This window comes from Mytilus galloprovincialis, chromosome 1, assembly GCF_965363235.1.
Source record: "Mytilus galloprovincialis chromosome 1, xbMytGall1.hap1.1, whole genome shotgun sequence".
NCBI classification, from domain to species: domain Eukaryota; kingdom Metazoa; phylum Mollusca; class Bivalvia; order Mytilida; family Mytilidae; genus Mytilus; species Mytilus galloprovincialis.
The window spans coordinates 112,138,163-112,151,055 of NC_134838.1; the positions used below are offsets into that span (position 1 = coordinate 112,138,163).

General features: G+C 30.6%; 1 protein-coding gene across 2 annotated transcripts in view; it reads left to right on the forward strand.

The window, feature by feature from the left end:
• LOC143051868 (tRNA dimethylallyltransferase-like) overlaps nucleotides 1–12,893 on the forward strand; it is a 32,928-nt gene that overhangs the window by 4,406 nt on the left and 15,629 nt on the right. For both annotated transcript variants that reach the window (XM_076224859.1, XM_076224868.1), the window contains exon 4: nucleotides 9,070–9,344. In XM_076224859.1, the coding sequence (XP_076080974.1) occupies nucleotides 9,070–9,344 (275 nt within the window). The remainder of the gene's footprint in view (nucleotides 1–9,069; nucleotides 9,345–12,893) is intronic.

Sequence of the window (12,893 nt, forward strand, 5' to 3'; positions counted from 1 at the left end):
CTTAGGCCCACATTTTAGTACCAAAATCATCCTTATGAAATGAAAAAAAAGAATATTGTTGACTTCAAACATATTTTATACTCATTCAGATACTAAATAGTTGGCTGTTAAAAAATCATGAAGTATTTTGTACTGTAATGCAAACTTCGTATTATAACAAATTGTATATGATTCCTTGCATCAGATTGTATTAATGCTGAGTATATTATAGAATGAGTTGTACAGGCTTGCTATAGGGCTCAGGAGTGGAAGTTTATGAGTCATTAATTATAATGTGCAAGATATCTGATCTTAGAAGCCAGGGTTTTGGTATTCCAGATATGATTTTATTCTTGGGTGATGCTTTTCCTGAAGAAGTTGAATTTATGCCAGATTAAAAGAAAAAAACATTTTGTGTATTTAGTTTTAGACCAGAAGGATTTAGTTTATAAGAATACAGAAACAACCTGTTAAGACAAGACAACAAAAATGAATGAAATAGGAAATAACAAAGAAAGATAAAGAAATCATCTAAATCATCAGTCTAGACATAATTAAAAGGAATCAGATAATGTTATAGTAACTTCTGGTTTATTCCCAAACTACTAATTATTGCAGAGATTAACTCAAGTACTGACAAGTCTTCCCTATGGTTCTACTAATTACAGATTGAATTAGTTCCAAGTTTTGACCTGAAAACCTCCTGTGTTACAGGTGTCTGGACATGGTAAAAGGTTTGACCAGTACTTGCTTATCTCAGCCTCACTTGGTCTACAGTTGTGTCATTGGCGATCAAAACATGTTTACTTATTTTAGTATTGGTCATTGTTTATATGTAATAATGTCTGTGATGATACGTTTGTCAACATATATTTGTTCCGCCTAACAGGAATTCCATTGGAAACTTTGTTATAAACAATGTCATAATACCTATTCCTGTTGGAACAAATATTCTATACCATTTATTCCGTTAGAAACATATACTGTAATATTTATTCCTGTGGAAATAATATTCCAGAATATTTATTCCTTTTGGAACTTATGTTATGGAGGAACTTCAATCCGTGACAACTTCCTTGCCAAATGCTCAAATTAATATCTACTTTTGCCTGTAGCATAAATGTATAGGGGTTTACACATCTATGACTGTAGAATAAATGTATAGGGCTTTACACATCTATGCCTGTAGAATAAATGTATAGGGGTTTACACATCTATGTCTGTAGCATAAATGTATAGGGGTTTACACATCTATGTCTGTAGAATAAATGTATAGGGGTTTACACATCTATGACTGTAGCATAAATGTATAGGGGTTTACACATCTATGTCTGTAGAATAAATGTATAGGGGTTTACACATCTATGACTGTAGCATAAATGTATAGGGGTTTACACATCTATGCCTGTAGCATAAATGTATAGGGGTTTACACATCTATGACTGTAGAATAAATGTATAGGGCTTTACACATCTATGCCTGCAGAATAAATGTATAGGGGTTTACACATCTATGTCTGTAGCATAAATGTATAGGGGTTTACACATCTATGTCTGTAGAATAAATGTATAGGGGTTTACACATCTATGTCTGTAGAATAAATGTATAGGGGTTTACACATCTATGACTGTAGCATACATGTATAGGGGTTTACACATCTATGCCTGTAGCATAAATGTATAGGGGTTTACACATCTATGCCTGTAGAATAAATGTATAGGGGTTTACACATCTATGACTGTAGCATAAATGTATAGGGATTTACACATCTATGACTGTAGCATAAATGTAAAGGAGTTTTATATCTATGCCTGTAGAATAAATGTATAGGGGTTTACACATCTATGACTGTAGCATAAATGTATAGGGGTTTACACATCTATTTCTGTAGCATAAATGTAAAGGAGTTTTATATCTATGCCTGTAGCAAAACCTTTATGGGATAGCAACCTATAAATGCATAACCAATATTGCTTTCTTTAAATCTGTAGATATGTACACCCTGGCTGCTAAAAGCAATTATTATTTCACTATATCACTTTCAATAATGATTGAACAAAAGAAAATCATTTTTTTATATAACTCGTACCTAATGCCCCTTTGAAATACAATGTATTAAATTACTGGTAGTGCAAATACTGAAATTTCTCAATAAAAAAGTAACAGATTAGTGGAGAGAGATAGTAAAAGTGTTTTCCTCTTCTTGGTCAGACATCCTTCCTCATTTAATAGAATTTGATTCCTTACTTAAACTTCTTCATATACATTTTTGCTTCCTAAAACATGATAGTACCATATCAATTTAATACTTATCATACTTAGATACTTTAAAACATAATAACTTCCTAATTTCAGGTCTTGAAGTCCCACTTATCTGTGACATTATACTGATAATGGTCTGACCCTCTTGACATGTCCTAAGGGTCATGACCTGCTTTGACTAAGTCACAATGTTTTTATCCTTGCTTGACCAGTACCACTACTTTACCATGTGAGGGATAGTACAGATAAGCCTTTATTCACATGTTTCAGTTATTAAAATATAGTTCCTAAATATTTACTTCATTCAATGATACTGTGTTCTTAGTAGTTATCATCAGAAATTCATGATTTTATTCTTTATATTATATCCATCAGTCTTTCTGATGTTCTTTTTTTCCTTCCATTACATTTTTATGTCTACTACTACTCATGAATTGCTGACCAGTATTTTATGAAACTTTCCAATAATTTTACTGGCATGATATTAATTTAGATATGATATCCTATTTCATTTTTCATTGCATAGCATTTTTTTTTTGTGTTGACTTTGGCATATATCTGCACACTACAGTACACATTTGTTTCAGCTTCTTAAAATTCATTGATACATTCTAATAATCAAAACCATATATATAGATCATTGTGCACAGATTTTGTTTTTAATCCAATATTTGAGGATTCCCTAAGCAACTCATGGGGCTTTATATGGGTATACTCCTTAGGGTCACATATAAAATTTGCCTCATGTCACCAGGCCTCTGTTTGGGCAGAAATTGCATACTTAGTACAGTTTTATGACTGGAAGGCCACATCACTTTTAAGCAAACAGTACTGATACTCAAATTTACTAATAAAAAATAAGTATGTTTTAAATGTACTTATATGGCTACTGTTTATTATTATAGTCTATGTGTACCCTAAATCACCTGATATTTTTTATGCTCCACCTGCAATAGTATCAATTCATAATACATGTAAAACATGCATAGTTGTTAGTATGTATAACGTTACGGTACCCAAATTGCAACGAGTACCCAAATTGCACCTATTTAGCAAAAATAGCAGCGGAAATCTTACAAGATCTCCGCTAGAGACGTAACAATTTGTATTTTTATGTTTTGATACTATACATGTCTTTCAAAATAGGTAAATATATTTAGATATACACAAAACGTTCACAGTATTTATCAACAGATGAAGTGTTTACTGAAAAAGCAAAATGTACTGAAACGTCGCCATGCGACGTCATCAAAACGTCATCTTTTTAAAATTAGAAAATACAATATGTTTCAAGTATTCATTTCTTAAAAAAAGAAGAGTAAGCATGGACAAATGTCCAATTGTTCAAAATATTTGAAAAAAATAAACAAAAGCTCTGTTATTCGACTTTTGACGATGCGAATTTAAGCATGGATGCAATTTGGGTACTCCTCATTACAGAATCATTGATGGTTTGGAGGTTAGTTCAGACCAATTTTTCTATGATTCCATATAAATTGAAAATCAAATTGGTGTGCCTATATAGTAAAGAAGGATACGGCTACAAAATAAACACAAAATTGAAACTTTTGTCTTAATCATAAAAAAACGTAGTTGAAAAAACTGTCAAAATAGGTGCAATTTGGGTACCGTCGCGTTATGCATCCATTGGTTCAATTGTTTCATTAACATTATAATTACAACAAACATGTTTTCATATGACTTAGAATTGATCTGATTCTCAGTTTGACTATTTTTAGAAGTCCCAGGTCCTCTTAAATGAGATGTCAGATTACAAGGTGGCTCACCAATCCCCCAAGGTCACAGGTCAGATTTGACCTTGTTGGAGAAATTCTCATAGACTGCCTTTACTTAATGTGGGTACAGGGGTATTATTTTGTGAGCTTGTTTTTTTTATATACATTTTTCCCTATTTCATATTTTTGAAATCTTAAACCTTGATATTGCATGTATTGTGGTGGGAAGTAAAAGCCAGGCATGTTACACAGTAGGAAGTACAGATCATCAGTTATGATCAATTAAACTTACAAGGTTGATTTGGAGGTTAAACTGATATCATTTTATTATTTCTTAAATAGCATAGGAATTCAATTACAGAAGCAGTCTAATTGCTTTCCCCCATAATCCATAGAGTTAACAGCTATTTAATACAGTACTGGAAATTACATATTGTTTTTTTATTGACTTAATTGAAAAATAATTGGTAAAAGCAAATTAGCAGTCATAAAATCTTTGGAATTGCTTTATATACCAAAGTAAATAATGTGCAATAACCAGTGATTTGAATGATGGTTGTTACTTATAGCCAAATTATCCATGATAAATATTAAAATAGGCAGATAAAAAGTCATTGATAGAAACATACTTAATATCTCAAGGTTAACTATTAACCTTGTCTGTTATCCTCAGTATCTCAAGGTAACCTATTAACCTCATCATTGGTTTTTATATTGTAGTGTTGGTGTTTTGGTCACTTGTCATTGGATGACATATCTTTGGAAGTGTTTTTATTGTATTCTTATCTTGTCTAGAATTCTGATGATGAACAGTTTGACTTTTGATACAGACACTGGCACACTTCTATTGTTGAAAAAACTTGTGGACCTCTAGATATATTTGGAGGTTTTTTGTGTTGGGTTGTTTTTGTCATTGATGTATGTTTCAGTTCTCCATCTTGTTTTGTTCATTAAAGTAAAACACAAAATGTTTCTTCTTGAAAAAACTTCTTGTAAAGAAACAATTACATTATTGCAAGGTTATATTTTTTACAAATAATGCAACTGGATGAGTATTTCCAAAATAAGAACTCACATTTTAAGAATTGCCACATATATATTTGTATGCAGTTGTCCTGTTATTGCAATAATTATTATCACATTTTTATCTATCATGTTGAAATTACAATAAAAATTGAAATCAATTATTTCTCAATTTACAGCATTTAGTTTTAATTCAAAAATATGTATAAAATCTTAATATATTACAGTACACACAACATTTCACACAAAAAAACTAATATGCACTGAATAAGAGGATTCAAACTTTAGGTCTACGGCAATTTACCTAACTCTTGGTAACCCTTCATATGTTACAAAAATATTACCTAATGGAGATTCAGTTTAGCAATATTAAAGAAAATCTGTGAATTTAAGTAGTGTATTATAAATGGAATTATAATAGTAGCACTTTTTGTTTTAATATAACTATTAAAGACATTAGATAACCAGAATTAACTGTAACTGAATAATACTTTTAAAGGGATAACATATGTTACAGACTTATACCATACTTGATAGTAAATTAAACCTACTTCTGAATATAGTATTCTATTAATTTTGCAGATTTATGTTTGGATAATTGTTTGAATAGCTAATTATATGTACTCTCTATATATAGGCAGTATTCTTATGACACTAATCAAGTAGCTATTTATATGTACTCTCTATAAATAGGCAGTATTCTTATGACACTAATCAAGTAGCTATTTTGTTAGTTAATAATTATTGCAGTTTGTACTTTGTACATGTTTAAGTCCAAGGCCTTTCCAAGTACTTTTACTTGCATGTACCCAAAATATTAAGTTTTCAAGCAATCACAAGCTATTGTTGTTGGAAGATCATCAGATTCTGAAAGAACTCAAGAAATGGAAATTATTCAGATGTGAACATCAGATGACCTTTCTACATACTTTCAAAGTTGACCTTTTTGATATGGTAACAGCAAGAATTGCCAGGGACAAAATGTCAACTGCCCAATTTATGAATCCTACATACAAAGTGTTTCATATCTTCATGAAAGGTTTATAGATCTATTAAAAAAGCAACAGGTCCATTACATAAAAATAAATTCTGATGCTGAGCTATTCTTTTCATGTAGTATTTTAACTAAGTAGTTGTCCCCATACACCCTTTCCCCTCCCCTCAATGTTTCTTCTATAAATATCATATTAAAGAAGAATAGATAAATGAATAATTCAGATCAAACAGGTTGTTTATGTTCACCATGGGAGCCACTTCACAATCAATCTCTTTTACAAATCAAAGACCTGCAGCTATCAATGTTTTCTTGAGAGATTTTTAAAACAATAAAGCTTTCAGACTTCCTGTCAGGCAAGCCTGTTGATGAACTAATTGACTCAGCGGTTACATAAGTGAAATAGTATAGCCTTGTCTTACTGTTCCCATACAAGAAAACAGTGTAAAACCATAAAACCAATTAAAATCAGCTGATTTGACTGGATACAGGTGAACTGTTTCCCCTCAACTTCATCAAGTGCTAGAGAGACAGGTCACAGGTGAACTGTTTCCTTTCACCCTTCATCAGAATTCTGTAAATCATATTTTGTAGAATTGCAGGAATGACCCCCCATGGATTCTGTGAGAATTTTCCCAGACACAATATAAACATTTAGCAATCCCATTCATAGATTAACCACACACTGTTTATCAGCTGGTAGTAATTGACAAAGTTGTAGTTTTTATCACTGTAAATTATGTAAAATGGAGTTTGAATTGTCAAAAACTGACTGATGAAATACATTCATTACATTCATGAAATTGTTCACTTAATTTGTAAAAAAATATAAATGACATGATTTTAAAGTAGGAGTCATAAAAACAGTTTGAAATGACTTGAAACAAGAGTGATTAATGAACAAATGAATAGTAAAAACATGAATGAATAACTTTTTAGGAGTGTTTAATAAATTACAAACAGGACTTTTCTTACCATTTATCAACTAGATTTTGGACAAGGAAAGTACAACTCTATTTTGTCATTTGTTCACATAATTATTGGTAATTTGTAATCAATGATATTCTTAGATACTGTGGAGGTTTTTTTTATAATTTGGGCTTGATTGCTGTAAGTCTAAATAAATTTAGATGCTACATCGGAGTTTTGGATTTCAGGATTACAAAAATATTCCATTGTTTAAGACTTCAAATCAAATCAATGTATTGGTGTAAAATCCAAATAATGAATTGTTACCAAGACAAACATGACAATATTTAAATCTAAACAACATTCATTTTCTATAAGACTATATTTAGATGTTTTGGAGGAGCTGATACTTTTGCAAATTTAAAAGTACAAGTACAATATTCATAATACAATTGTTATAACCACTACTATAAGAAAAATATAAGATAGTCACATCAAGAAATTCTTACAAGAGAACAACATATGTGCAAACATTTAAAAAAATTGCAAGCTAAAGTTGAGGCTGCAACATAGAATATCAAAAAAAATCTGTATCCTTAGAACTCTAGTTGACCTTTAGCCTTTCTTACCTCCAAAATCGTTATGTAATAAAGTTAACAAGTGGTTAATATGTCTGTTAATTGCTCACACATGGGGAAAAGCAATAGGATTTATCTATATGGGTCATTCTGACATCCAGTAGGTAAAATGCATCCCACCTGGAGTGAGGTTTAGACAGTCAAAGTACATTTTAATGAGCATGGGAAAATTCTCATTTACATTCATGCTTGCACTGTTGGGATCAAGTTGACATGCACCAAAATAAACTTCATGGATATGGAAACTAATTAATTTGGATTTATGTCAGTAATTACAGTTATAGATACATAATTGACCCACATTAAACTTGTATTGTTTTGATAACCAGTGCAATGTCCACTTTTTCCCTTCCCATTATACATTACTATTTTGACATTATTTGTTTTACATTTGTAAAGTTCACCTGGTTTGATTAAAAATGAAGTTAGGGGTCATCCATAATTGTCAACCATTTTCCAAAGTGTACAAAACATACACTTTTTCAGACCCCCCACCCTCCCTCATTTTCAGATTTCAAGACAAGAATCAATCATTCTTAATAAAAAGAAGATCCTGTCTATTATAGTTTAGTTTAATATAAAAATTTGCATTGAAAATAAACTGAAACATATCTGACTGTTTTATTTGATGACATCTATCTGTCATGCTTGTGTTTCGTCAGAATAAAGAGTATAAAGATACCATTTTGTTGTTTTGTTAATGTACAATTTCATGTTATTTTCAAACACATAGATGATTAATGGCTTCATTGCTGTAATAATGCGGAAAAGAAAAAAATTCCGGAAATATAAAAAAAAAAGCGTATGGTAAAAATGTTGATTTTTTAACCCCCTCCCCCCATGTGTACGTTTTGTACACTTTGGAAAATGGTTGACAAATATGAATGAACCCTTATAAATTTTTGATAATAAAAACATTTTACTTGAATTTCTTCTTTTTTTTTAATGTGTTTTAGATATAATGATTTCAATATCATATTGGAGTTGGAGACAACCCCAAGTTTTATTTTGAATATATTTTCTTGGTCAGTTGGCAAATATACAACATTTCCAAATGTATGAACTTCTAACTCAATGTATTTCCTGTCTCTGCAGTAAGGCACTGCTGATAATCAGTGGATTATAAAAATAAATGGGAATATACAGCTTGCACTCATTTTCTATCTTTGAAAATTCATATTTTGCACCTTTCATCCCAAAAACTTTTTTCTTTTTTTTTGACTGAATCCAGGAGTAAAATAAATTTGGTTAATACAACATATTAATTGTTAGTCAAAGTCTAGTGGCAAATATTCATGCAATTCAAATTGAACATACTGGGTAGGTACTGATATGTTTATTTCTGGTTTTGTTTTTTTTTATTTTTTGGAATTGGGTTCAACCCGTAAAAAATTTGGTTTTACAAAGTATTGTGTGTTTTAAGTGTTGTAGCAGGTTTTACCTGTATTAGTGCCCTATTAGTTGTTTTTTTTTACAATATAATAGCTGTAAGGGGAATAACTCTAAAGAAATATGATTCACATTACAGGATATTGAAAAGGCATCTGCAAAACTTCCAAAACTATCTACAGTTGATGTAACTTCTAAAATAGAAACCCAATGCATGGAATTAGAAAAACCTGAAGTAAAAAAACAAATAATTGAACAGGATGGATCCAACAGAAATTCTGCTGATGAAAGTATTGACAATAGTAGACAGTCATATGAGGAAGAAGATACACTGGTTCTACATCAAAGACTGATGGAAATTGATGAAAAACAAGGAAGGAGGATACATCCCCGAAACAAACGAAAAATAATCAGGTGAATCATCTCAAAATAGCATTTCAAAGTTTTTAGTGCATTGTCATTCAATAATTTTTGGAATAAAATGTATTTTCCTCTCTAAAGTTGTACAAATTAGTTTTAACCTTGTTTACGTAACTTTTTTAAAATTCTTTGCAGTTCCATCATTTATTTTTTCATAAGTTCTCACTTCATGTTTAATACCATTATATTGATTCATTATTAATCATTAGATTCCATTTTCAGGGATTTGGTGGCTACAGATAAGCCACAAAATTGAAATGTTCAATGAAGTAGAAATTTCAATAAGTTTGACTTTTGTAAAACCAGGAAATCTTATATCAATACAAAAAGATTTTTTTATGTAATCCATGAAAATAAATGAAACCATAGTAGGGCCAGGATTTTTTAATTTGTTGGTTTACGGATCCGCCGACCCGATTTTGCCGATTTCCAGAATAAAAATAAAATTGACTTTTCATGCTTTTTTATTCCCGCCGACCCTAAGAAATGCATTATCCCTGAAAAATAATTAAAATAATTTTTTTTTATGAAATGAAATGCATTAATCACTAACAAAATTGATAACACTTGCTGTTGTGAAAAAATAAAACTTCCAGTTTACGTTTTTAAATATAGACAAATCAATTATCATAATAACTGACCTTGAAATGTCGTTTGCACAAATAATTTAGCGGAACGAAACTTGTGTTTAAAACCAATTACACAATAAGATCGTTTCCCTTATTTGTCATCAGTCCGTAAGATGCATCATCTCATAGAAATAGACTTGTCCAAATGTGGATAGGTTGAAGGCATCAAGTTGAAGTATTGAGTATTGAGGGCCCTCATGGGGTTTTTGATTATGTGATTACTTGGCCGTTTTTTTAATGATTATTTGATTATTAAGCGAAATATTTCATGATTATTTGATTACCTAGGACTGTATTTTTAGTTTATGATTATTTGATTACTAAGGATAAGTTTATGATTATTTGATTACTAAGGATAAGCAAATATGAAGAATCTTACTATACAAATCCTTGCAAATATTTAATGATTATGTGATTATATTGGCAAAAAAATGGTGATTATGTGATTACTAGGACCCCCCCATGAGGGGCCTCAGTATTAACAAATCATTTGGAATTTTCTTGTTTCATAGTTAATAAAAAAATTATCGTCCATTTGAATAAAAAACGGGAATGCGAGACAACAGATTGACCCGATAATCTCGTTTTTCCAATGGACGAGTCTATTAGGTTTTTGACACGTGTGTTGAAACTTATTTTCGTACGACGTTTTTACATTTTTTTTCTTTATCAGTTTTCATGCTTGAAGATCATTATTCACCAAGTTTTCTGGAATTGATTAAGAGCTACGCGAATCTATTTTCCTTGTTTCTGAAATGACGATTTAATTTCATCTTTGTCCGTGCACCCCCCTTTTTTTACTGTAACTTATTAGACAATGTCGTGCGATGTTTATAACAGCTGAGCAATAATATTTCATTGAACTAAAATTTAAGAAATGATGATAAAATGGCATAACAAACATATTGTTAGAAAGGTGAAATATATATTGATTTTGCATATTTTTCTGTTTTCAAAGATGATTTTTTTTCTTTTTTTTCCCGACCGACCGACCCGACTTTTTCATGGGGAAAATCCGTAAACCAACAAATTAAAAAACCGTGGCCTAGATAAATAAAGAAAAAATATATATTATTTAAAAAATCATATAAAGTAACCAGCTGTATAGAATTTTAAATTTCCAACTATGACAGTTGTCCTAGCCATGTATGAAAAGTTGCATTTTTATACGACCGCAAAAACTAAAAAAAAAATATTGGTATCACATCGTCGTCAGCGTCGTCTGAAGAGGGATTGTTTCCAGATAATAACTTTTGAATAAGTGAAAAGAAATAAAATTTTAACACAATGTTTATAACCACAAAAGGAAGCTTGAGATAGATTTTGGGGGTCATGGTCCCAAAGGTTTAAGAATTAAGGGCCAAAAGGGGCCAAAAACAGCATTTATCTAGTTTTAGGACAAAAAGTTGTGTATTAGTATTTCAATTGTTCTGAAATTGTACCACAATGTTTAATACCATAAGTAGAAGGTTGGGATTTATTTTAAGAAGTTATTGGGCAAACAGTCTAGGAATTTAAAGGGCCAAAAACAAGCATTTTTTCTAGTTTCTAGACAATAACTTTTGTGTAACTGTATTGATCTCTCTGATATTGTACCACACATTTCCATATAACACGGGGAAGGCTGGGATTCAGTTTGGGGTTAATTTTCCAGAATATGTAGGAATAAGGGGCCAAAAAAGGGCCAAAAAGACACATTTTTCTAGTTTACAGACAATAACTTGTTTTAAGTGTATGAATCTCTATAAATTTTTACAAGAAGGTTCAATACCATTAAAGGAAGGTTAGGATTGATTTTTTGGGATTATGGTCCCAATATTTTAGCAATTAGGACCCAAAAAGGGGGCCCAAAATAATCACTTTTTGTAGTTTTCAAACAATAACTTATGTTTATGTGTATGAATCTCTCTGAAATTAAACCATAAGTTTCCATACCATGAAGGGATGGTTAGGATTGACTTTGGGGGTTATGGGGCTCAAAATGTTTCAGAATTAGGGGCAAAAAAGGGGAAAAACTAGGTATTTCTGGTCAATGGACAATTAAGACAATTTAAAAGCAGTGTAAGGGAGATAATTCTAAAACATTTAACATATAATTATGCTTCTTGTTTATTATGTATATAGAAATGTCAGGTTTTGGACTAATTGCAAAAAAAAAGGGGGGGTGGCTGGTAGTTGTTTTCAATTTTTTTTTCTTCAAATTTCCCAAATTCCAAATTTTAAAAGGTTAAAAAGAAATCTTTAATTGCACAATATTGCGCAATAGATTTGTAAGATTTGTTTTGTGTCAGAAACTCATATTATGTCTATAATTTAATAATCTGACCAACTATATGATTAAACGCCTTTTTTAAAGGTGTTTAATCCTTATAATTCTTTAAATTGGATTTTAGGTATATATTTTTCTACACTCATAACTGCTATCAAAGCAAATTATATATTTGCGACATTACACAGGCCTGGTGCATGAATATATTTGTTGGTTAATGCAAAAAATATGTATCAAATGAAAATTGCTCTCTGATCCCAGGTCTGATAAAAAATAATCTACAAAAATTTGTATTATTATTATAACGAATGTTTTTGTGTTTATTGTTTAATTGAACAAGTAACATGCAGTGAAAATAAATTTTGTTAATGTCAGTGTTATTATCACCGCCATCTTGTTTACATTCTTTACGAAAATAAGTTTGGACAACGTGGTCTTTTGAAAAATAAACAACATTAAGATCAACTACCGGAAGTCCTCTCGACCAATCATATCAATGTATTCCCTAATATGCAAATCATATAAGAATTATTGACTCATAATTCCATGGAGCATTTTATCTATGGTTAACAAATATATTTAAAACCTGGCCAGAAACATTTTTTATGGCCCACTGAGGGGCATTATTGTTTATGGTCTGTGTCT